This window comes from Protomyctophum bolini (assembly GCF_963924005.1).
Source record: "Protomyctophum bolini genome assembly, chromosome: 1".
NCBI classification, from domain to species: domain Eukaryota; kingdom Metazoa; phylum Chordata; class Actinopteri; order Myctophiformes; family Myctophidae; genus Protomyctophum; species Protomyctophum bolini.
The window spans coordinates 126,430-153,584 of record NC_137862.1 but is presented as its reverse complement, the minus strand read 5'-3'; the positions used below and the strand labels follow the sequence as shown (position 1 = coordinate 153,584).

At 45.6% G+C, this 27,155-nt stretch overlaps 1 protein-coding gene across 7 annotated transcripts in view; it reads left to right on the top strand.

The window, feature by feature from the left end:
• rnf111 (ring finger protein 111) overlaps positions 1 to 27,155 on the top strand; it is a 51,441-nt gene that overhangs the window by 10,248 nt on the left and 14,038 nt on the right. For 5 of the 7 annotated variants that reach the window (XR_013964088.1, XM_080764028.1, XM_080764024.1 and 2 more), the window contains exons 3-9: positions 3,562 to 3,694; positions 15,472 to 15,626; positions 19,300 to 19,515; positions 19,602 to 19,768; positions 21,485 to 21,712; positions 24,631 to 24,916; positions 26,742 to 27,117. Coding sequence is in view for 6 of the 7 variants with exons in the window: in XM_080764028.1 (XP_080620154.1) it covers positions 3,562 to 3,694; positions 15,472 to 15,626; positions 19,300 to 19,515; positions 19,602 to 19,768; positions 21,485 to 21,712; positions 24,631 to 24,916; positions 26,742 to 27,117 (1,561 nt within the window). In the remaining variant the exon portion in view is untranslated. The remainder of the gene's footprint in view (positions 1 to 3,561; positions 3,695 to 15,471; positions 15,627 to 19,299; positions 19,516 to 19,601; positions 19,769 to 21,484; positions 21,713 to 24,630; positions 24,917 to 26,741; positions 27,118 to 27,155) is intronic. The other 2 variants (XM_080764027.1, XM_080764029.1) reach the window with 2 other exon arrangements.

Sequence of the window (27,155 nt, the reverse complement as noted above, 5' to 3'; positions counted from 1 at the left end):
GCTATCCAGTCAAGCCCTAGTCAAACACAGGGACTGCAGCAAAGCATTATGGTCATTGTAGGAATTCGGCTATCCAGTCAAGCCCTAGTCAAACACAGGGACTGCAGCAAAGCATTATGGTCATTGTAGGAATTCGGCTATCCAGTCAAGCCCTAGTCAAACACAGGGACTGCAGCAAAGCATTATGGTCATTGTAGGAATTCAGCTATCCAGTCAAACCCTAGTCAAACACACAGACTTCATTATTGTTCTGGCCACAGGGTGCACATTTCAAATACAAATGCTACTGTTATCTACTACAAATCCTTTTAACATTAACATTGAGTGACTGCAGTTTCTTCCAGCGGTGAAAATGTGCCTTTTAATTGTTAGCAGAACTGCTTGAGATGTCCCCCCCCCCCCCTGAGATCTGTACAGGACCAATCAGAGGCTAGATCAGCAAGGCCAGGCAGGGCGAGTGGAGAGAGAGAGAGAGAGAGAGAGAGAGAGAGAGAGAGAGATCTGTACAGGAACCAATCAGAGGCTAGATCTCTTGATGCAGCTGGAGGGGGAAAAAAGCCAATCCCACTGCAAACAGTTTGGAGCAGCATTAGATGACCTACATTTGTTTTAGGCCTAGTACTACACACACACACACACACACACACACACACACAGAGGGAGGAGTGACTGACCTTAAAGGACCATATATATATATATAATTTACTTGCTACTTGAAGAGGGCGGTCGCTCTGCAAGGAAGAAACTAGTGGCGGCACACTCAGTTGCAGCTGCTCAGTGCGCTCTTTGTACACCCTTCATTTCATTGTCTAAGTATTTGTATACTCTGTACAGTGACAATTAATTGAATCTAATCTAATATATATAGGGGAAAACATAAAATATCTACCAACTTTCAGTTTGCGGTTAAGTTAACAGTAACTGAGGGGAAAAGAGTCACGCTGGTTGAGTAAGAATGCAAAACAAAAGTAGGACAAGAGGAAGAGTCCGTCTCCCGCCACACATCAGTGTGTCTGTGTATCTATAGAGTCCGTCTCCCGCCACACATCAGTGTGTTTGTGTATCTGAAGAGTCCGTCTCCCGCCACACATCAGTGTGTCTGTGTATCTATAGAGTCCGTCTCCCGCCACACATCAGTGTGTTTGTGTATCTGAAGAGTCCGTCTCCCGCCACACATCAGTGTGTTTGTGTATCTATAGAGTCCGTCTCCCGCCACACATCAGTGTGTCTGTGTATCTATAGAGTCCGTCTCCCGCCACACATCAGTGTGTTTGTGTATCTATAGAGTCTGTCTCCCGCCACACATCAGTGTGTCTGTGTATCTATAGAGTCCGTCTCCCGCCACACATCAGTGTGTTTGTGTATCTGAAGAGTCCGTCTCCCGCCACACATCAGTGTGTTTGTGTATCTATAGAGTCCGTCTCCCGCCACACATCAGTGTGTTTGTGTATCTATAGAGTCCGTCTCCCGCCACACATCAGTGTGTCTGTGTATCTGAAGAGTCCGTCTCCCGCCACACATCAGTGTGTTTGTGTATCTGAAGAGTCCGTCTCCCGCCACACATCAGTGTGTCTGTGTATCTATAGAGTCCGTCTCCCGCCACACATCAGTGTGTTTGTGTATCTATAGAGTCCGTCTCCCGCCACACATCAGTGTGTCTGTGTATCTATAGAGTCCGTCTCCCGCCACACATCAGTGTGTTTGTGTATCTGAAGAGTCCGTCTCCCGCCACACATCAGTGTGTTTGTGTATCTATAGAGTCCGTCTCCCGCCACACATCAGTGTGTTTGTGTATCTATAGAGTCCGTCTCCCGCCACACATCAGTGTGTTTGTGTATCTATAGAGTCCGTCTCCCGCCACACATCAGTGTGTCTGTGTATCTATAGAGTCCGTCTCCCGCCACACATCAGTGTGTTTGTGTATCTATAGAGTCCGTCTCCCGCCACACATCAGTGTGTTTGTGTATCTGAAGAGTCCGTCTCCCGCCACACATCAGTGTATCTGTGTATCTATAGAGTCCGTCTCCCGCCACACATCAGTGTGTCTGTGTATCTATAGAGTCCGTCTCCCGCCACACATCAGTGTGTTTGTGTATCTATAGAGTCCGTCTCCCGCCACACATCAGTGTGTTTGTGTATCTATAGAGTCCGTCTCCCGCCACACATCAGTGTGTTTGTGTATCTATAGAGTCCGTCTCCCGCCTCACATCAGTGTGTTTGTGTATCTGAAGTTCACACGTTTTTATATTTAGCATTTCCCATAATGTACAACATAAACGCAGCAGAGCGTGGCCCACATTGCAAAAGGAAGTGGGTTTAAACCTTAGAGTATATATACTCTTAAGGTTTAAACCAGGTTCCATTTGAAAAGTTCTATGTTGATGAAAACATAATTGAGATCGCTTGCTGTATTGCATGTTCTGTCTAAGTTTGTGAATTGAACATTGTAACATATAAATACAAATTACATTTCTTTTTGGCTTTTAGGCTTCCATTTTTTTACATAGGACAGACCTGTACGTCTTAAGGATTCGAACCGAGATGTGCTAAGAACGTGTGAGGACGTCCTAGCGCATCCTCAATGATACGGGGCGAGATAAGAATATTCAGATATTTTTCCTATTTTATTTGTTTGCCCGTTCGACTTTCGGCTGCCGTATGCTACACTCTGGGCAATTATTAGCTTGCCGTTGACTCGCATGTTAGCGCGGCGGAAAGAATGACTCGTATCTCCTAATCCAGGGCGCTCTCCGTGGTGATGAATGGATCGATATGCTGGCGCTTCATTTCTGCTCTATGAACGCTTTTTGGATCATATATCGTATAAATTAAAATGATCGCAATGTAAGGTCAACTTTGTAAATTGTTTCCGGTTCATGGCTTTCAGAGTAAAAGCGCTAAAACAACTCCGGCACCCCAGAGCTCCTATTTTGAAGCACTCCCGGCACTGATTTTGTTAAAGAATAACTTCACAGGTCAGATATGACAAATAACTGAAATATACAAAGAAATTAAAATAAACTTTATACTTTCAAAAACAAAAATAACTGGAAATAGCCGATCTACATTAAGCTCAGACGAGTTTGTCGATCTGCAATATGATGATTATCGTCTCTGTCGGGTGGAAACCTCCATATCCAAAACTACAAGCTCAAAACACATAACTTAGAGCAGCTACTTTTGATACCATTGTCACGCTGTAGTATGACCACCATCCTAGAGGGCGGGAACCCCTTTTGGTGTTAGCATTATGCTACGCTTTAGCTATTAAAAAATAGCAGATCTACAAGCTCATAGCTACGAGCTTGTAGAACGACTGACATAGAAACATAGCTTTTTCAGAAAACTGTCAGGATGTAGAAGAATTTTTTTAGAATCTCATCTCAGGTCAGAATGGGTTAATTCACAGGGGGAAAAAAAGGTAGAATATGGACATAGGAGGTTTCCGCCCCGACAACAAGCAACGTCTCGCAAAAATAATTGCGATTATCTCAAATAATTGTAATCGGGCTATTTATGTAATGTCGGGGTTCCTGATGGCGTTGTTGTGTTCTTCTTCAGGTGCTCTGGATGAGGACGTGGTGGTGATCGAAGCCACCCCAGCGCCGGCGCCACCCGTCACCGCCAGCGAGGAGATCAACGTCACGTCCACTGACAGCGAGGTGGAGATAGTCACTGTGGGAGACGGCTTCAGGTGAGCCTCACGTCCATAGTACAGAGCATTTAATGTCTGCCTCTCTCTAGAGGCTTCAGGTGAGCAGCCTCACGTCCATAGTACAGAGCATTTAATGTCTGCCTCTCTCTAGAGGCTTCAGGTGAGCAGCCTCACGTCCATAGTACAGAGCATTTAATGTCTGCCTCTCTCTAGAGGCTTCAGGTGAGCAGCCTCACGTCCATAGTACAGAGCATTTAATGTCTGCCTCTCTCTAGAGGCTTCAGGTGAGCAGCCTCACGTCCATAGTACAGAGCATTTAATGTCTGCCTCTCTCTAGAGGCTTCAGGTGAGCAGCCTCACGTCCATAGTACAGAGCATTTAATGTCTGTTTGTCACTGTGGGAGACGGCTTCAGGTGAGCCTCACTGCCATAGTACAGAGCATTTAATGTCCGCCTCTCTCTAGAAAGCATTTTATGTCTGTTGGTCTCACGCACACGCACGCACACACACACACACACACACACACACACGCGCACACGCGCACGCGGCAGTTCCTCAGGCAGGTCACCCAAAGTCGAGGAGCCCTGACAGCGAAGGGAACGAACGCTCACCCTTTTGTCTTCAGCCTCGACTCAGGAAAAAACCTCAGGCTGCGTTAGCGTGCGCTCACAAGGGGTTAATGACTCTAAAATAGAATTAGGGGCCAGGCCATGAATTTTGCCTTAAAGGTAAATCATAATAATATTATAAACTATAACCTACACCTCTCTACCTGTATAATAATATTATAACCTATATCCTACACCTCTCTACCTGTATAATAATATTATAACCTATATCCTACACCTCTCTACCTGTATAATAATATTATAAACTATATCCTACTTCTCTCTACCTGTATAATAATATTATAAACTATATCCTACTTCTCTCTACCTGTATAATAATATTATAAACTATATCCACCTCTCTACCTGTATAATAAATAATAATATTATAAACTATATCCACCTCTCTACCTGTATAATAAATAATAATATTATAAACTATAACCTACACCTCTCTACCTGTATAATAATATTATAAACTATATCCTACACCTCTCTACCTGTATAATAATATTATAACCTATATCCTACACCTCTCTACCTGTATAATAATATTATAACCTATATCCTACACCTCTCTACCTGTATAATAATATTATAACCTATATCCTACACCTCTCTACCTGTATAATAATATTATAAACTATAACCTACACCTCTCTACCTGTATAATAATATTATAAACTATATCCACCTCTCTACCTGTATAATAATATTATAACCTATATCCTACACCTCTCTACCTGTATAATAATATTATAAACTATAACCTACACCTCTCTACCTGTATAATAATATTATAAACTATATCCACCTCTCTACCTGTATAATAATATTATAACCTATATCCTACACCTCTCTACCTGTATAATAATATTATAACCTATATCCTACACCTCTCTACCTGTATAATAATATTATAACCTATATCCACCTCTCTACCTGTATAATAATATTATAACCTATATCCACCTCTCTACCTGTATAATAATATTATAAACTATATCCACCTCTCTACCTGTATAATAATATTATAACCTATATCCACCTCTCTACCTGTATAATAATATTATAAACTATATCCACCTCTCTACCTGTATAATAATATTATAAACTATAACCTACACCTCTCTACCTGTATAATAATATTATAAACTATATCCTACACCTCTCTACCTGTATAATAATATTATAACCTATATCCTACACCTCTCTACCTGTATAATAATATTATAACCTATATCCTACACCTCTCTACCTGTATAATAATATTATAAACTATATCCACCTCTCTACCTGTATAGTTCTTGTTGTTGAGTTTCCTCTGTGTGTGACGCTAGGCGTCTCTTCCACCAGCTTGATTTGATTATCCCAATTCCTGCTGCCAGAAATAGCGAGGCTACAAACAGTGTTACTTTCACTCACATTGTCAACCCAGATGAACACGTCTCTGTTTGTGATGGGATTTGCTCTGCCAGAGACATTGTTGTCACTGCTCTGACAGGATTTCACCTTGATTTGCTCCAGCAATGAAAGAGTCACTGTCCTCCTGGCTGGTTAGCTATTAAGTTAAATGTCAGCCAGGTGTGGCTAATCCTTTGCAGCTTATCCAAACACCAGGTAATAAAGTAACATAACGGCATGCTAAGTGTCCCTGCAAGTATGTATTATTAAGAATAAATGAGTGCTGGCCTGGGTGATAAGGACCGGTGGTCTGGGGACCACCAGTGGTCCTTGAGGCGGTCCCAGCTATGGAGAGTTTGTATTTTGTTTAATTTTACACTCAAGAGTTAAATTATTGTTAAACGTCTCCATACTTAACCCATTCTGACCTGAGATCAGATTCTAAAAATGTTCTTCTACATCCTGACAGTTTTCTGAAAAAGCTATGTTTCTATGTCAGTCGTTCTTCGATAAAAAAAAAATAGCAGACCTACAAGCTATGAGCTTGTATATCTGCTATTTTTCAATAGCTAAAGCATAACAATGCTAACACCAAAAGGGGTTCCCGCCCCTTTACAAGATGTCTACACAATTAGAGAATGTAGAAGAATTGTTATTTTGATCAACGTCTGCCTGTTATTTCTCGTAATTGTGCCACAACGTCAATACAGCTCAGAAATGTGGACGACAGCGATAACACAATATCCTTTTTTTTGGGTGTGTGAGGCTAAAATGTCATCAAAAGGTTTAAAACCACTGATATGGACAACATAAAATACTACAATATTCTTGACCTGATGGCCGTTGCGACGCTCATCGGAATGCTTTCAGGCTGCCTTTATATACTACTCGTCTCTTTGAAAACGCTTATTTTTTTTAATTATCTATTTGCTTTTGACATTTCATTTACATACAGTTGTAAAATGCAAGTTATAAATATATAAATACATTTCCTAACTGAACAATTACAATACAAACCCTTCCCCGACCCTTCCTAGTACAAGAAAAAAATCAAATGCGTGATTTACTTTTTGACCATGATTATCTGTGCTACAACATGAATAAAATAAACATGACAACAAAAAGAAAGACAAGCAGACAAAAAAGACAACGTCAACAATCTCTGTTACGCTTCAATTAGCTCTCTCCAGTTCTCTCCAGTTCTCGAAGTTGACAATGGAAAACTTTGTGGAATGGTGCTGCTGGATTTACGGCGAGCATTCGACACAGTGAACCACTGTAGGTTACTGAGCAAGCTTGAGGCCCTGGGGGCAGACAGGGCAACATGTAAATGGTTCAAATCATATCTGACAGGGCGCGAACAAAGGGTAGAGGTGAATGGCATATTATCTGACCCAAACACCATGGAATGTGGAGTTCCACAAGGAAGCATTCTAGGTCCAGCCCTATTTTCAGTGTACGTGAATGATATGACAGATGCTTGTAACTGTGATTTGTTCCTGTACGCTGATGATTCTGCACTGCTAATGTCCCACAAGGATCAAACCACATTAGAAAGCTCCCTAAGTGAGGAAGTAGCTAATGTTAGTTCCTGGCTTATAGATAATAAATTATCTTTACACTCAGGGAAGACAGAATCAATTCTTTTTGGCTCGAAAATCAAATTAGGAAGAAGCACAGACTTCAAGATCAAAATAAATTCGGAATTCATAGCAGCAAAATCATCAGTGAAATACCTGGGTTGTATTTTAGAGGGTAACTTAGACGGCCGAAATATGGCCAGCAAGGTGCTAAACAAGGTCTCCGGACTGACTAAGTTTCTAGCTCGAACAGCAAGATACATGGATAGGGAGACAAAATTAGTGGTGGCCAACTCCCTTATCCTGTGCCACTTTGATTTTGCGTGTACATCGTGGTTCGAGGGCTTGATTAAGTCTTTTAAAACAAAGCTACAGTCAGCTCAAAATAGACTGATCAGGGTTATACTAGGGATGGAACCGAGAACCCATATAGGAAGGAACCAGTTCAGAGAGCTGAACTGGCTCCCAGTAGAATCAAAGGTTACAATGGCTAGACTTAACATGGTCCATAAAATTAAATACGGAGAGGTCCCAGAAGTTTTAAGAACATGTTTCAGGCAGGTAAACGAGGTACACAACCATTTCACCAGAGCCAGTATTGCAGATGTGGTGCTCCCTGCTTTTAAAAGTAAAGTGGGCAAAGGCTCATTCATTTATATAGGAGCCACACAGTGGAATAGCCTGGAATCCAGCGTTAAACTGACCTACAATTTGAGGACATTTAAACAGAAGACAAAAAAATGGCTACTGGAAAAGGTTCCCCTATAAAGGGTCATCCTAGAGGGATGGATAGGGATGTACTTGTGGTGTTGTGTAAGTAATGTATATGTACTGTTATGTATTTCAAAGTATTGTTCAGTGTGAGAGGACCCCAGTGGAAATAAGTCTTTGGACTTTACTGTGTAATCCTTGAATCGCTGATTATAATGTTGTATTATAATTGCTTTTCTAAATAAATCAAATCAAATCAAAAAAAAAATCGTCCCATATTTGGTATGTAATCCATTGCCCGACCCCAGATCTTCTGAAAGTGTAATATCTTTCCGGTGTGCAATAGGATAGAAGTTCTGCCCACCATTGTTTAGTCGTGGGAGGGGGTTCAGATTTCCAATGACAAAGAATTAAAAAAAATTGCGGCAGACATTGCTAACAGGGTAAATTTCTTCTCAAAGATGTCAAGGTTACTCAGCATACATCACCCAAAATAGAAAAAAATTGAATTTGAAACGCTTCTGATTGTGATTGTGGGGGGGGGACCAAACGGCGGTGAAAAGTTGACTCGTCCGTTCACTGACAGATCAATCAGAGTCAATCAGAAGTTCTATCTGATTGTATTTTTTTTTCAATAATGTTTTTATTGATTTTTCATTTTATGACAAAGACAAGACAGGAAAAACAAAACAAACAAACAAAAACAGACAGCTCAGCTCAGGCGTGTTGTGGAACAAAGGACACAATTATACACTTATACCAAATAAAAATAAAGTGCAAAAAGAATAACAAATATGGACACATTTGCAGTTTGGTGCACGAAAGTTTAGATGGGTTAACTCCAAATAAAATAAAATAAAAGATACGCATTATACATACATAGATACATAACAATATCCATAACTTTATCAATCAAGGTTAGTGGCGTCACTTCTGTCCAGGAACCCTATGGTCAAGGTGGTAGCTAACTGAGGGCCAACAAATCTCAAATATGGGTCCCATATTTTATAGAAGGTATCTGTGGTGGAGCGTAGTAGGCAGGTTAGGAATTCCAACGGCATGCACTGCATGATTATTTTGTGCCAGTCTTTTTTTGTTGGTGGTTTCTCATTGATCCAGGACAACAGAATATTCTTCCTAGCAGCATAGGTTAAGAGATTAAACAGACGTGTATGGAACTTGTCAACAATCTTGTCATCAGGCAGCCCAAGAATCAAACACATAGGGTCAGGTTCAAACTTATCTGATCGTATTAAACAACGTCAAACCCACCAACATTGCAGCTGTGCGAAAAGCTTGAATTATCCTCTTTTTATCTTTAGTGTTTGTTTCATAAGAATCCACTATAGACTTGTTACGTGCTATTTCCTTGCACAAGAAATTATTTTTCTCTAAATATTGGAGTTTGGAAGCACTCGTTTTTAGTAAAGCTTAACCTGCCGCCTCCTGCATTATGTGCACATTAAAAACGGGTGGTATGCGCATGGTTGTTTAGTGACATCCATGACCACTCCCAAACTCTGACTTATCATGCACAGAATGTCTTTTCATGAAACAAAAACTTTACAGATTGAAAACGGGTAATTCAAGCTTTCCGTACAGCTGCAATGTTGGTGAGTTTGATGTTGTTTAATACAATTAGAGAGGACTTTTCTGTGTGGATGAATGGATGTCTATGGGAATGTCTATGGGGATATCTAGGGGAATGAATGGATGTCTATGGGAAGTAGCACCTAGTTAGCACCTTGCTGGAAAGATGGCCACGGTCTGAATATCGTCAGTTGTGGCATACAGCACATTAACGCAAACAGGTCTCTCTCCATCTGCTAAATACTGATGGTCTGCAGCCTTATTTATTTTACACACACCCTGGGTAAACATAGTACCTTTCCTTTCCTTAGTCCAGTTACCCTGGGTAAACATAGTACCTTTCCTTTCCTTAGTCCAGTTACCCTGGGTAAACATAGTACCTTTCCTTTCCTTAGTCCAGTTACCCTGGGTAAACATAGTACCTTTCCTTTCTTTAGTCCAGTTACCCTGGGTAAACATAGTACCTTTCCTTTCCTTAGTCCAGTTACCCTGGGTAAACATAGTACCTTTCCTTTCCTTAGTCCAGTTACCCTGGGTAAACATAGTACCTTTCCTTTCCTTAGTCCAGTTACCCTGGGTAAACATAGTACCTTTCCTTTCCTTAGTCCAGTTACCCTGGGTAAACATAGTACCTTTCCTTTCCTTAGTCCAGTTGTAACGGTTTGATAATTAAATTGAACTGTTACTCTTTTTTAAATTACGAGATATTGACTGATCTCCTTACGACACAACTGATTTCTGTATGACAGGAATAGCTTAATTGACAATAGACACACAGTAAACAAACTCATGAGAACACAGCGAAGTAGTGATGAACTTAGGTGATGTTTTATCCAACCAGATTAAATAATAATAATAATACAGCCAGTTGTAAACTCCCACAAAATCAAAAGAATGAGCTGAAAGTTCTGAACCACCGTTTGATCGAATGTCCGTGATCAACGCTCGCACGCACGCACGCACGCACGCCCGCCCGTTTAAATAGTTTAATAGATATGTCTGTAAGAAAAGAGTAAATAAAAGTCCGCGTCTCGACCGTGCACGCCCGCACGCTATATTGTTCCTTGTCGCTCCGTATAGATCCAAACGGCTCCAATAACGTCCCAGAAACAGGGAAAACCGAAAGGTCACTCCAAAAAGGTTATGCAAAAAGTAAAGGGATCCCCAGAAACGATATAATCCACAGTAATGATTCCAGGGCAAACAAACACAGTGGATCCTCGCGGGGTGTAACAGAAAATATAAACGGTCTCACCGGTCTCTTCAGTGTTGCAGTCTCGTGCGCTGCAGTGTGGCCTTAGCTATATTCCACCTATAGCGTTCGTTCGAGCAGAGTAATTATTTAATAAAATAATCGATCAAACTGATCCAGGTCTCCCGTGGACTTCCTGGATGGTTTTTCTCTCTCGTTCGTTCCTCCCGCGGGCCGGCGACCAACGCCTCTTTTGTCGTGCGTCAGACAGCCTCAGACCCGTCAATCAAAATAATCCCCTCAAATCATAACATAGGCTTTCAAAACACCCCTTAAACAATAACAAAACAAAACAACTTAGGGCCTTACCCTTAAAGGATGGCGTTAAATAAGGACCATTATTACATAAATGACATACACTTTTAAATGCCATAAATAAAATAAATCCTTTTTTCAACTTAATGTGTGGCAGCGCTACACAGTTACCCTGGGTAAACATAGTACCTTTCCTTTCTTTAGTCCAGTTACCCTGGGTAAACATAGTACCTTTCCTTTCCTTACCTCCCAGCTTTAGTAGAGCCCATAGCTGTGTTACCCCTCCACAGCCCTCTCCTCTCCCAGGAGCCTTCAGGTATTTGGCTCGTATCACTGACTACAGTGACTACAGTGACAAAACCTCAGGTTTTTGCCAAGCCCCCCCCCCAGTCCCATAGTGATCATGTTTACCGCTATGTAGTGTTTTCCACCCACTTAACCCCCCCAGGGGGCCGTGGCGGTAAACAGATATTTACACAATAATCCCAGGTCTATCTTGTGGGTAATTAAGGGGTACCTCCCTAGTGGGCGTTCTCCTTGGTCCCCCTAGGTTCATCCCAGAGCTGAGGGCCAATTAGACCCCCACATAGCCCCCAACCTTCCCCTCTGTCTGTGTGTGTGTGTGTGTGTGTGTGTGTGTGTGTGTGTGTGTGTGTGTGTGTGTGTGTGTGTGTGTGTGTGTGTGTGTGTGTGTGTGTGTGTGTGTGTGTGTGTGTGTATTTGCTAACCTAGGATTTCTTATTGTTTTGTACAACGTCGTACAGGGAATTAAATGGTTCTCACTGAGCTAAAGGGAATCCCCCCTTATCACTAGCAGTGGTGAGATTGGCATTTCCTGCTCTGAACTGTGTGTATGTGTGTGTGTGTGTGTGTGTGTGTGTGTGTGTGTGTGTGTGTGTGTGTGTGTGTGTGTATATATGTATGTATATATTATATATATATATATATATATATACACAGGCTTATTTAAAACGGCTGCTTCTCAAAAGACAGGTCTAGAATTTAACCCAGAACTATTCTACAGGGGGTGATAAGGGCAGGGTGAGAGAGGTACAGGGGCTGATAAGGGCAGGGTGAGAGAGGTACAGGGGCTGATAAGGGCAGGGTGAGAGAGGTACAGGGGGTGATAAGGGCAGGGTGAGAGAGGTACAGGGGGTGATAAGGGCAGGGTGAGAGAGGTACAGGGGCTGATAAGGGCAGGGTGAGAGAGGTACAGGGGCTGATAAGGGCAGGGTGAGAGAGGTACAGGGGCTGATAAGGGCAGGGTGAGAGAGGTACAGGGGCTGATAAGGGCAGGGTGAGAGAGGTACAGGGGGTGATAAGGGCAGGGTGAGAGAGAACAGGGGGTGATAAGGGCAGGGTGAGAGAGGTACAGGGGGTGATAAGGGCAGGGTGAGAGAGGTACAGGGGCTGATAAGGGCAGGGTGAGAGAGGTACAGGGGGTGATAAGGGCAGGGTGAGAGAGGTACAGGGGCTGATAAGGGCAGGGTGAGAGAGGTACAGGGGGTGATAAGGGCAGGGTGAGAGAGGTACAGGGGGTGATAAAGTGAGGCGTGTAGAACTAAATAATAGTAGCTCTGAGAGAACAAAACGTCCCTGTTTTCTGTAAGCGCCGTTTCTACGCAGACGACCCGTGTGTACATCAGATATTTAACCATAGACTGTAAAAAAATATGGACAAAGCGTTCCCCGGGTCTAACATGAACGTAAAATGAAGCCTGTCAGTCCTTGAATTGTAAGTCGCCATCTTTTCTAGATCCGTTTTGGCCCAGCTGGCCCATTGGCTGGCCCAGACAACGAGGCGGGACTTCCCCCCCTTCTTCTTAGTTGGTTTTTATTTTGTCTCGAACGGGGGGTGGCTCCCGATCATAGACTGTAACGGTAGCCACGCCCCTCAGAACATACGCAACTTTATGGTCATTTTTTTAAATACATGGGACCATAATTTTCCAAAAAGAATATTATGACATGAGAAATGAGACTTTAAACTAGTGACTGGAAGCAGAAAGTATTCATGACCACGTTTATTAAGGTAATACAGTCTAGGTGAAGTTGGGCCCAAATACATGGACTTCTATGGAGCTATGGGTTTTTTGGGCCCAATGACAGCGCCACAACAGGCCATTATATGAACTTTCAGGAAATCCCGATTTCCTTGTGGCTTCACGAAATATCTGTCTGACTGCCGCCCTGTATTTAACATACTACCCTGTTACAGTCTGGCCGAGGGACAAGTACATGAAACATTCTGGTAGTAGTTGCTCTGGTTTTGGTGAATATTAAGTAGTTCCTTATATTCTTATTTCACCGAAACCAGAGCAGAACTCCCACCACGGGACTCAACCAATCAGAACCAGAGCAGAACTCCCACCACGGGACTCAACCAATCAGAACCAGAGCAGAACTCCCACCACGGGACTCAACCAATCAGAACCAGAGCAGAACTCCCACCACGGGACTCGGCCTATCAATGAATACAGTTGCAACCACTATATTAATGGCAAGAAATTCATACAGCTTAAGTTTTAAATAAATCTTTAAAATAGCAACTAGATAAAGTAAAATGTGGTTTCAGGAATCATTGTTGTAGCTCTTCTTCTTTATTTCCTTTGTAGCTGTACGTGGTGTACTATTATGTATTTTTTTTACTTTGAGTTGTCTCTCTCTCTCTCTCTCTCTCTCTCTCTCTCTCTCAATTTTTTTCTATTTCAATTTCAAAAGGCTTTATTGGCATGATAAATATGTTTTACATTGCCAAAGCGTACATACAACAAAACAAAAGTCAATAAACATCCCAACAATAATGAACAACAAGCAATACAGTAACAATGAAAATAAATTGACAAACATAAACATAACAACTTAACCCATTCTGACCGGGAACCCGTTTTGGTGTTCAGCATCATGTTATGCTTTAGCTATTGAAAAACAGCAGACCTACAAGCTCATAGCGCGCCACCGAGTGGCGCGCTACGAGCTTGTAGGTCTGCTATTTTTGAAAAATCGAAGAATGACTGACATTTTTAGAATCTGATCTCAGGTCAGAATGGGTTCATCAGACCAGTGTGTGTCCATAGTGGAAACCTCGTTATGAATCTGATCTCAGGTCAGAATGGGTTAATGACCCTGTTCAGACAGATATACCTGTCTCTACTGTCCACTGTCTGTCCCTCAGTTGATGACAACTCCATACATATTTTGCTGCCAAAACTGTGCATTTGGACTGTTCTCCCAGAACATATTGGAGTGTTGAGTTATTAATGGTCGATTCAAATTCTTTATATTTTTCTTTAAATTTAGGGAAGAATGCTCTCTCTGAGTTAGCTTCGGTGCTAGCCAGTAGCCGTGTCAGCTGGCTCTTATTTACATTCCAGTCAAGCGTTCTAGAACCTCAGAGAGACGGCGGGCTGCTTTGGTGCTTTGCTATTCAGAAAAACAACAACAGGGGCCGCCATAGAATGACAACACTTTTCGCTGTCACTGAGGAGCTGAATTATGAACCCATTTTGACCTGATATCAAGATTCTAAAAATGTTCTTCTACATCCTGACAGTTTTCTGAAAAAGCTATGTTTCTATGTCAGTCGTTCTTTTATTTTTTTGATGTTTCAAAATTCAAACCACCACTGGCCTATTTATTGTCAAACCTGTTGAGGAAGGTTTATTTAATGTGTTGGTTGTTACTCGGCAACCATAAGCAAACCATATCACTTCAAAGTGGTAAAGCCAGACAAAAAAATTAAGAAAAAATGTAAAAACTATATATATATATATATATATATATATATATATATATATATATATATATATATATATATATACACACACGCATACATACATCTCAGAAGTTGAAGCAGTTTTTAAGGACCCACTTTTAGGCAACAGCGCATGCTTTTGCCTTTTTTTAAACCCTACCCATTTTAACCAAATTCATGCATACACACACACACACACACACACACACACACACACACACACACACACACATAGTATTGAGTGTCTGAGTTGTTCAGCTCACACGTGACTTGACCCTGTCCTAGTTGAAATCTGCGTTTGTGGTGTGTGTGTTTGTGTGTGTGTGTGTGTGTGTGTGTGTGCTGTGAGCATATAGAGCTTATAGATCTGCTATTCTCGACACGAGACACCGCTGTGTGATGAAATATGAATCGCTGGTCTGTTTTATTTTAATCCTTGTGTGGTAAATATGCAGGGATCTTCAACAGGGCGTCCAGAACCCCTAGGGGGTCTTCAGAGTTACTACATTGGGACCGCCAATGTAGATCTTTGTGTGATGAATAGAATTTATATATACAGTATATAGATATATATATTTTTACATTAACCACTTGAACCTTGTCTGTCTGTCTGTCTGTCTGTCCCCAGGTCTTAACCTACTGTCTGTCTGTCTGTCCCCAGGTCCCGCTCGGTGGGCGGTCTGAGCCGGATCTGGAGCACCAGTTGTTCCCAGAGCCGTCTCCAGGAGCCTCGCGGACGCCACCGGCTCTCCACCGTCATCCAGCCGCTGCGGCAGAGCGCCGGGGAGGTGGTGGACCTCACCGTGGACGAGGACGGTAAGAATACTGACCTGAGATCAGATTCTGAGAATGTCTTCTACGTCCTGACAGTTTACCATTCTGACCTGAGATCAGTTCTAAAAATGTCTTCTACATCCTGACAGTTTACCATTCTGACCTGAGATCAGATTAAAAAAATGTCTTCTACATCCCGACAGTTTTCTGAAAAAGCTATGTTTCTATGTCAGTCGTTCTTCGATTTTTCAAAAATAAAAATAGCAGACCTTGTAGATCTGCTATTTTTCAATAGCTAAAGCATAGCATAATGCTAGCACCAAAAAAGATCTACAAGCTTGTAGATCTGCTACACCAAAAAAAAAGTACTCACATTTTGGCTCCCATGAAAGTGTCCATGAAAGTGTCATGAAAGTGTCATGAAAGTGTCCATGAAAGTGTCCATGAAAGTGTCCATGAAAGTGTCATGAAAGTGTCATGAAAGTGTCATGAAAGTGTCATGAAAGTGTCCATGAAAGTGTCCATGAAAGTGTCCATGAAAGTGTCCATGAAAGTGTCCATGAAAGTGTCATGAAAGTGTCATGAAAGTGTCCATGAAAGTGTCATGAAAGTGTCATGAAAGTGTCATGAAAGTGTCCATGAAAGTGTCCATGAAAGTGTCCATGAAAGTGTCCATGAAAGTGTCCATGAAAGTGTCCATGAAAGTGTCATGAAAGTGTCCATGAAAGTGTCCATGAAAGTGTCCATGAAAGTGTCATGAAAGTGTCATGAAAGTGTCATGAAAGTGTCATGAAAGTGTCATGAAAGTGTCATGAAAGTGTCCATGAAAGTGTCCATGAAAGTGTCCATGAAAGTGTCATGAAAGTGTCATGAAAGTGTCCATGAAAGTGTCATGAAAGTGTCCATGAAAGTGTCATGAAAGTGTCATGAAAGTGTCCATGAAAGTGTCATGGCGCAGCCCAGTCTAACTAAGTGGTGCGCGCACGTCGGATCCCTATGTAGGCTGTCTAACATGCAAGTAAAAGTAAAAAAATAATAAAAATACAAATAAATATTATTTTTCAATTACTCGATTAAATGAAATTAAAGAAAGACGAGGTCCCTGGTTTTGGCACAGGCGCGTCGTGGAGAGAACTATTTAATACGGTTAACAAAGTAACTTTAACAAAAAACATATCTTCTTTGCAATTAAACTTCTTCCAATGTGGGGTAACTGAAATGATAGATAAATAGAACTGACCCATTTTGAGCGGGAACCCTTTTTGGTGGTTACAGACATTATGTTATAATTTAGCTCTTGAAAAATACAAGCGCATAGCGCGCCACTCGAACTTGTAGCTCTGCTTTTTTTGAAAAATCGCTAAAATGCGCCTCAAATCTTTCATTATTGTCATTATTTAGAAGACTTTTCTTCGACGTCAGGCCTGAATGGGTTAATTGATTTTGAAACAGTCCTAATGCCTTAATGTTGTTTATTGTTTCACCATATAGGTACATACATTTATATTTTCAAGAATGGGATAATTATTTTTTGGTTAACTTGGGCTGGCAATTTTAAAAGTAGACCTCAAGTCAAAAAAGTGTGGGCACCCCTGCCTTAGCGCCAAGTTGCTTGTCAGGGTTGAAATATGATTATTTTGGGAGTTCCCCAGTTGAAATATGATTATTTTGGGAGTTCCCCAGTTGAAATATGATTATTTTGGGAGGTCCCCAAGACTCCACAGTTCAAATATGATTATTTTGGGAGGTCTCCAGTTCAAATATGATTATTTTGGGAGGTCTCCAGTTCAAATATGATTATTTTGGGAGGTCCCCAAGACTCCACAGTTCAAATATGATTATTTTGGGAGGTCTCCAGTTGAAATATGATTATTTTGGAAGGTCTCCAGTTCAAATATGATTATTTTGGGAGGTCTCCAGTTCAAATATGATTATTTTGGGAGGTCTCCAGTTAAAATATGATTATTTTGGGAGGTCCCCAAGACTCCACAGTTCAAATATGATTATTTTGGGAGGTCTCCAGTTGAAATATGATTATTTTGGGAGGTCTCCAGTTGAAATATGATTATTTTGGGAGTTCCCCAGTTGAAATATGATTATTTTGGGAGTTCCCCAGTTGAAATATGATTATTTTGGGAGTTCCCCAGTTGAAATATGATTCTTTTGGGAGTTCCCCAGTTGAAATATGATTATTTTGGGAGGTCCCCAAGACTCCACAATTCAAATATGATTCTTTTGGGAGGTCTCCAGTTCAAATATGATTATTTTGGGAGGTCTTCAGTTCAAATATGATTATTTTGGGAGGTCCCCAAGACCCCACAGTTCAAATATGATTATTTTGGGAGGTCTCCAGTTGAAATATGATTATTTTGGGAGGTCTCCAGTTCAAATATGATTATTTTGGGAGTTCTCCAGTTCAAATATGATTATTTTGGGAGGTCCCCAGTTCAAATATGATTATTTTTGGAGGTAACCACTGCTTTACCAAGTTCTGTTTGTTGTAGCACTATTTCACACACCGTACAACGTTCCTGATTCCATCCAAACAAAGCGTTTATGGGACTGTCAGCTCCAGCCTGTGACTGATGGCAGAATAGCAGTGCAGTGAGAGATATTAGAGGACTGTCAGCTCCAGCCTATGACGGATGGCAGAATAGCAGTGCAGTGAGAGATATTAGAGCATTTGCATTTCTTTGGAGAAATTAATTTGATTCTGAAAGGCAGATGGATGAACACACGCTGGAATACTAATGAGTTCTGTGGCCGTCTGTCCCCCTGGCTGCCAGCACGCTGCACTGCAGCCACTATCCACTGCAGCCACTATCCACTGCACTACACCCTGTTCAGACTACAACTATTCTTTGCCATGGTGTGTGTGTGTGTGTGTGTGTGTGTGTGTGTGTGTGTGTGTGTGTGTGTGTGTGTGTGTGTGTGTGTGTGTGTGTGTGTGTGTGTGTGTGTGTGTGTGTGTGTGTGTGTGTGTGTGTGTGTGTGTGACTGAAGTGACCAATGTTTGCTGTGAATAAGTTCATGTGTTGCCTACTGTATATTCTGTACATTTAGGGCTTGTTTGGACTCAAGCACTGAGACACGTGATGTTTCGAGTGCGTAGTATATCAGAAGCAACTGAAAATATTTGTGCCCTTGATAATGTATTTATAAATGTGGACTCAAATAAAGAAATCGAAGTGTGTGTGTGTGTGTGTGTGTGTGTGTGTGTGTGCCTGAGCCTGAAGTAGGCCACATTTTGGGGCAAACTTTGAACATCAAATGGGTTAAATTGGGATGCATACATTGGTTGGTTAAAGTAAGAGCAGAGTGTGTGTGAGAGAGTCAGAATCTAGCAATTATCTACTTTGAAGTTAAAGATAAAATTAAACTTTTTCCATTTCTTTTGTGTTTTTGGGGCTCCCATATGTGTTTTCTATCCACCACAAATAACCAATTTTGAACAATCAGGCTTTAATGGAAATTGCTGATCTGATCTCAGGTCAGAATGGGTTAAAGTCCTGACCTCTTCTCCCTCCTCCTCCCCCAGAGGGTTAGGTTAACCTCTTCTCCCTCCTCCTCCCCCAGACCTCTCCGTGGTGCCGACCACCTCGGGTTAGGGTTAGGGTTGACCTCTTCTCCCTAGGGTTAGGGTTAGGGTTAACCTCTTCTCCCTCCTCCTCCCCCAGAGGGTTAGGTTAACCTCTTCTCCCTCCTCCTCCCCCAGACCTCTCCGTGGTGCCGACCACGTCGGGCGGCGTCCACCACCACCACCACGCCCAGACGGTCAGGTCGTCGTCGTCATCCTCGTCCCATCATGCCTCTACCTCAGAGCTCAACGACGCCGCGGGGCCTTCCACTAGCTGCTCAGGCTCCGCCCCCGACAGCACGCATCATCACCACGCCCACGGGTCCACCGGCTCCGCCCGCACCGCCACCGATGGTAAGACCCCCCCCCCCCCGCACCGCCACCGATGGTCACCAGATGATGATAATAATAATAATAATAATTATCATCTCATCCACCAGACGATAGCAGGCGAGGTTTGTCCAGTGCAGCTGGAGGGGGCGGAGCCACGGCCATGCCCAGACTGCCCTCCTGTTGCCAGCAGCACTCTCCATGCGGAGGCCCCTCCCCCTGCGGAGGCCCCTCCCCTCACCTGTCCCTGAGCCACTCACACTCCAGCTGCTTGCAGGTAATGGCTGCAACTATCCAATGACTTACCCAACAATGACTCTGTCCATTAAACACAGGGGTAAGGGGTTGACAGACACTATGCCAGTCTAACCACAGGTCCCACACAGGCGTAAGGGGTTGACACTATGCCAGTCTAACCACAGGTCCCACACAGGGGTAAGGGGTCGACACTATGCCAGTCTAACCACAGGTCCCACACAGGCGTAAGGGGTTGACACTATGCCAGTCTAACCACAGGTCCCACACAGGGGTAAGGGGTTGACACTATGCCAGTCTAACCACAGGTCCCACACAGGCGTAAGGGGTTGACACTATGCCAGTCTAACCACAGGTCCCACACAGGGGTAAGGGGTCGACACTATGCCAGTCTAACCACAGGTCCCACACAGGCGTAAGGGGTTGACACTATGCCAGTCTAACCACAGGTCCCACACAGGGGTAAGGGGGTTGACACTATGCCAGTCTAACCACAGGTCCCACACAGGGGTAAGGGGTCGACACTATGCCAGTCTAACCACAGGTCCCACACAGGGGTAAGGGGTCGACACTATGCCAGTCTAACCAGTGATCCCACACAGGGGTAAAGGGTTGACACTATGCCAGTCTAACCACAGGTCCCACACAGGGGTAAGGGAGGGGTTGACACTATGGCAGTCTAACCAGTGATCCCACACAGGGGTTGATACTATGGATGGTAAATAAGGTTTTTTGTATTTCTTCCTTTTATGTCAACGACGATAATAGGTAAAATTAAGATGTAATCTCCATAATCGATTAGTCTTCATGAAAACCAATTGTGGATATATATATATATATAGTTTCTGTTTTTTTTCTTTTTTTTTTAATATATATTTTTTATCCCACAATTTTGAAACCCATTTTTCACCCCTGTGTCAATCATCTAATGTGATCCTGGGCTCTACACACCCTCCGCCAACCTAGTCCCCATATATGGGGGACAAGGGGAGAGCAACGGACTTGAACTCATGCTTCCTTCCAGCCTGAGTGTCCAAGTTGCTCCTTTACACCTGACAGGGGGGAGTTTCCCTGGTTGGACGTAGCGCGTGGAAGGAACACGTCATTCCAACCAGTTCCTTTCCCCTCCATCAAGCGCCCCGGCTGGCCAGGGGGAGGCAGTTTAAAGACCAGGATTACTGCATGTTTTTTGTGTGAGGGTACCTACCCTAGGGGACACGGGGAGAACATGTGAGGGTACCTACCCTAGGGGACACGGGGAGAACATGTGAGGGTACTATACCCTAGGGGACACGGGGAGAACATGTGAGGGTACCCACCCTAGGGGACACGGGGAGAACATGTGAGGGTACCCACCCTAGGGGACACAGGGAGAACATGTGAGGTTACCTACCCTAGGGGACATGGGGAGAACATGTGAGGGTACCTACCCTAGGTGACACGGGGAGAACATGTGAGGGTACCTACCCTAGGGGACACGGGGAGAACATGTGGGGGTACCTACCCTAGGGGACACGGGGAGAACATGTGAGGGTACCTACCCTAGGGGACACGGGGAGAACATGTGAGGGTACCTACCCTAGGGGACACGGGGAGAACATGTGAGGGTACCTACCCTAGGGGACACGGGGAGAACATTTGAGGGTACCTACCCTAGGGGACACGGGGAGAACATGCAAACTCCATGAAAATCAATTGTGGATATATATAAATATATAGTTTCTGTTTGATTGAACAGACGGGCGGCTCCCAGCACAGCCACAGCCACGGCCACGGCCACAGCAGCGCTCACCACTTCCTCCACCACCTCCACCACCCGACCCCCCAGCCCGCCGGCTCCGCCATCCCCTTCCCCGAGCCCAGCTGCCCCGTGGTGGAGCGGCCCACGGCGCTGCCCGCCGCCGGGGTCAGCGGCACCGGTACCAACGCTGGTACCGGCGGCAGCACGGCCCAGTACCACGACCAGGTAATACAGTCTATGGTCCACACACTGCCCCAGTACCACGACCAGGTAATACAGTCTATGGTCCACACACTGCCCCCAGTACCACGACCAGGTAATACAGTCTATAGTCCACACACTGCCCCCAGTACCACGACCAGGTAATACAGTCTATGGCCCACACACTGCCCCAGTACCACGACCAGGTAATACAGTCTATGGCCCACACACTGCCCCAGTACCACGACCAGGTAATACAGTCTATGGCCCACACACTGCCCTGTAGTACCACGACCAGGTAATACAGTCTATGGTCCACACACTGCCCCAGTACCACGACCAGGTAATACAGTCTATGGCCCACACACTGCCCCAGTACCACGACCAGGTAATACAGTCTATGGCCCACACACTGCCCTGTAGTACCACGACCAGGTAATACAGTCTATGGTCCACACACTGCCCCAGTACCACGACCAGGTAATACAGTCTATGGTCCACACACTGCCCAGTACCACGACCAGGTAATACAGTCTATGGCCCACACACTGCCCCAGTATCACGACCAGGTAATACAGTCTATGGCCCACACACTGCCCTGTAGTACCACGACCAGGTAATACAGTCTATGGTCCACACACTGCCCCAGTACCACGACCAGGTAATACAGTCTATGGTCCACACACTGCCCAGTACCACGACCAGGTAATACAGTCTATAGTCCACACACTGCCCTGTACCACGACCAGGTAATGCAGTCTATGGTCCACACACTGCCCACAGTACCACGACCAGGTAATACAGTCTATGGTCCACACACTGACCAGTACCACGACCAGGTAATACAGTCTATGGTCCACACACTGCCCCAGTACCACGACCAGGTAATACAGTCTATGGTCCACACACTGACCAGTACCACGACCAGGTAATACAGTCTATGGTCCACACACTGCCCCAGTACCACGACCAGGTAATACAGTCTATGGTCCACACACGGCCCAGTACCACCACGACCAGGTAATACAGTCTATGGTCCACACACTGCCCCCAGTACCACGACCAGGTAATACAGTCTATGGTCCACACACTGCCCAGTACCACGACCAGGTAATACAGTCTATGGTCCACACACTGCCCCAGTACCACGACCAGGTAATACAGTCTATGGTCCACACACTGCCCCCAGTACCACGACCAGGTAATACAGTCTATGGCCCACACACTGCCCCAGTACCACGACCAGGTAATACAGTCTATGGTCCACACACTGCCCCAGTACCACGACCAGGTAATACAGTCTATGGTCCACACACTGCCCCAGTACCACGACCAGGTAATACAGTCTATGGTCCACACACTGCCCCCAGTACCACGACCAGGTAATACAGTCTATGGTCCACACACTGCCCAGTACCACGACCAGGTAATACAGTCTATGGTCCACACACTGCCCTGTACCACGACCAGGTAATACAGTCTATGGTCCACACACTGCCCCAGTACCACGACCAGGTAATACAGTCTATGGTCCACACACTGCCCCAGTACCACGACCAGGTAATACAGTCTATGGCCCACACACTGCCCTGTAGTACCACGACCAGGTAATACAGTCTATGGTCCACACACTGCCCCAGTACCACGACCAGGTAATACAGTCTATGGTCCACACACTGCCCCAGTACCACGACCAGGTAATACAGTCTATGGTCCACACACTGCCCACAGTACCACGACCAGGTAATACAGTCTATGGTCCACACACTGCCCCCAGTACCACGACCAGGTAATACAGTCTATGGTCCACACACTGCCCTGTAGTACCACGACCAGGTAATACAGTCTATGGTCCACACACTGCCCCAGTACCACGACCAGGTAATACAGTCTATGGTCCACACACTGCCCACAGTACCACGACCAGGTAATACAGTCTATGGTCCACACACTGCCCCAGTACCACGACCAGGTAATACAGTCTATGGTCCACACACTGCCCCAGTACCACGACCAGGTAATACAGTCTATGGTCCACACACTGCCCCAGTACCACGACCAGGTAATACAGTCTATGGTCCACACACTGCCCACAGTACCACGACCAGGTAATACAGTCTATGGTCCACACACTGCCCCAGTACCACGACCAGGTAATACAGTCTATGGTCCACACACTGCCCCCAGTACCACGACCAGGTAATACAGTCTATGGTCCACACACTGCCCCAGTACCACGACCAGGTAATACAGTCTATGGTCCACACACTGACGGCCTCGGCTGGAGCTAGTCCATTGTGTTCTTAAGCCTTTTTTGGTTTCTCTCTATGAGGGTCCATTTGGATACCAACTCGCCATTTAGCTGGGGACCACCTGGGCTGGAACTTCCCTCAAGGACCACTGGTGGTCCCCGACCAGGACCCTGGTTGAATGATCCCATCTCCTCACCCTGTGTGCTCCTCTCCTCTCTCCAGCAGACCCTGGTTGAATGACCCTCTCCTCTCCTCTCTCCAGCAGACCCTGGTTGAATGACCCTGTGCTCTCCTCTCTCCAGCAGACCCTGGTTGAATGACCCTGTGCTCTCCTCTCTCCAGCAGACCCTGGTTGAATGACTCTCTCCAGCAGACCCTGGTTGAATGACCCTGTGCTCTCCTCTCTCCAGCAGACCCTGGTTGAATGACCCTGTGCTCTCCTCTCTCCAGCAGACCCTGGTTGAATGACCCTCTCCTCTCCTCTCTCCAGCAGACCCTGGTTGAATGACCCTGTGCTCTCCTCTCTCCAGCAGACCCTGGTTGAATGACCCTCTCCTCTCCTCTCTCCAGCAGACCCTGGTTGAATGACCCTGTGCTCTCCTCTCTCCAGCAGACCCTGGTTGAATGACCCTCTCCTCTCCTCTCTCCAGCAGACCCTGGTTGAATGACCCTCTCCTCTCCTCTCTCCAGCAGAACCTGCCCGTGGACCTGAGCAACAGCAGCGTGCGGGGCGGCGGCGGTAACGGCGCCGCCGGCTTCCACACCAGCACGTCGGCCTTCGACCCGTGCTGCCCCGGCTCCACCGCCCGGCCTCCTCCCTCCTACGGCTCCCAGAACCAGCAGCAGCAGCAGAACCAGGCCGCGCCCGGGCAGAGCCAGCCCGCCGTGGTGGTGGACTCCTTCAGCTCGGCCATGGTGGCTCAGCCGCAGCCGCAGACGCAGCTGTCCTCCTGTAGACACTACATGCACCCCTCCTGTGAGTATAGGCCCCTCCTCCTCCTTTAGGCCCCTCCTCCTCCTATAGGCCCCTCCTCCTCCTGTAGACACTACATGCACCCCTCCTGTGAGTACATAGGCCCCTCCTCCTCCTGTGAGTACATAGGCCCCTCCTCCTTTAGGCCCCTCCTCCTCCTATAGGCCCCTCCTCCTCCTGTAGACACTACATGCACCCCTCCTGTGAGTACATAGGCCCCTCCTCCTCCTGTGAGTACATAGGCCCCTCCTCCTCCTGTGAGTACATAGGCCCCTCCTCTTCCTGTGAGTATGCTAAACCCTCCTATAGGCTCCTCCTCCTGTGAGTATGCTAAACCCTCCTATAGGCTCCTCCTCCTGTCACATTTATAACATTACACCAGTGGTTTTCAACCCTTTTCATACCAACACACTATGGCCCATGGTAGAGCCACGCGCCCCTAACCCTAACCCTTATACCACTGTCCTTACACTATGGCCCATGGTAGAGCCACGCGCCCCTAACCCTAACCCTCATACCACGGTCCTTACACTATGGCCCATGGTAGAGCCACGCGCCCCTAACCCTAACCCTCATACCACGGTCCTTACACTATGGCCCATGGTAGAGCCACGCTCCCCTAACCCTAACCCTCATACCACGGTCCTTACACTATGGCCCATGGTAGAGCCACGCGCCCCTAACCCTAACCCTCATACCACGGTCCTTACACTATGGCCCATGGTAGAGCCACGCGCCCCTAACCCTAACCCTCATACCACGGTCCTTACACTATGGCCCATGGTAGAGCCACGCGCCCCTAACCCTAACCCTCATACCACGGTCCTTACACTATGGCCCATGGTAGAGCCACGCGCCCCTAACCCTAACCCTCATACCACGGTCCTTACACTATGGCCCATGGTAGAGCCACGCGCCCCTAACCCTAACCCTCATACCACGGTCCTTACACTATGGCCCATGGTAGAGCCACGCGCCCCTAACCCTAACCCTCATACCACGGTCCTTACACTATGGCCCATGGTAGAGCCACGCGCCCCTAACCCTAACCCTCATACCACGGTCCTTACACTATGGCCCATGGTAGAGCCACGCGCCCCTAACCCTAACCCTCATACCACGGTCCTTACACTATGGCCCATGGTAGAGCCACGCGCCCCTAACCCTAACCCTCATACCACGGTCCTTACACTATGGCCCATGGTAGAGCCACGCGCCCCTAACCCTAACCCTCATACCACGGTCCTTACACTATGGCCCATGGTAGAGCCACGCGCCACTGCCTTGGAATAAATGTATAATTGATACAGAGGGTTGTTTTGTTTTGTTTTAGCGTAAAAAAAGAAACCATACAGCACACAATACATACCACACTTACAACAAGTACAGCGAGATGGACCTGGTCTTGATTTTCTATCGTTGTCTTGGATGGAACCAACCAACCTCTTCCATGTTCCAATATTCAAAAAACATCTAAAGAAATATCTTATTTCTTCCTCTCTGTAGATTACATGTTTTACTTTGATGCGTTATAATTTCTTTTGTGTGTTTGTTGTTGTATTGTTTATTTCTGTTTTTTGTGCAGTCTGTGTTTTTATTTCTTTACTGCACAGCTGCCCCCCTTTGCCAACTTGTAGACTTATGTACTGTTCTTTATGAACTTTTAAAACCAATGACCTCTTCCTACAGGAAAGGATTCCAAATAAGCCTTCTTCCCTTCCTTGCATTGTATTTTTGTTGTTTTTTCTTGTTATTGTCTATTTTTTGTACTACATGCTAAATAAATAAACCTAAAACCTAAACCTTCTCTCTCTCTCCCTGTCCTCAGACGGCCACCTAGCGCGCTCTCTGCACCACCAGCCCTCCTCCTCCTGCCCCCACTCCCACGGGAACCCTCCCCCCCAGCCGCCGCCCCAGCCCCCACCGCAGAGCGACTACGTCCTCCCCCACGCCGTGCACCCCTTCCACACGCCCCTGCCCTCCCACCCCGGGGTGGCGGGGGGCCACGCCGGCGTGCCCCCGGCCCCTCCCCCGGGGCCCCTGCCCGCCCATCACCTGTCGGGCGCCGGCGCCCCGCTGGCGGACCACCAGGGGGCGCTGCCGCACCACATGCCGGCCCTGGGGGCCTCTGTGCAGCGGCTGCACCAGCACGAGATGCTGCAGAGGATGGAGGTCCAGAGGCGCCGGATGATGCAGCACCCCACGTGAGTTCTGACATGACATCACCCCACTGGGTTCTGAC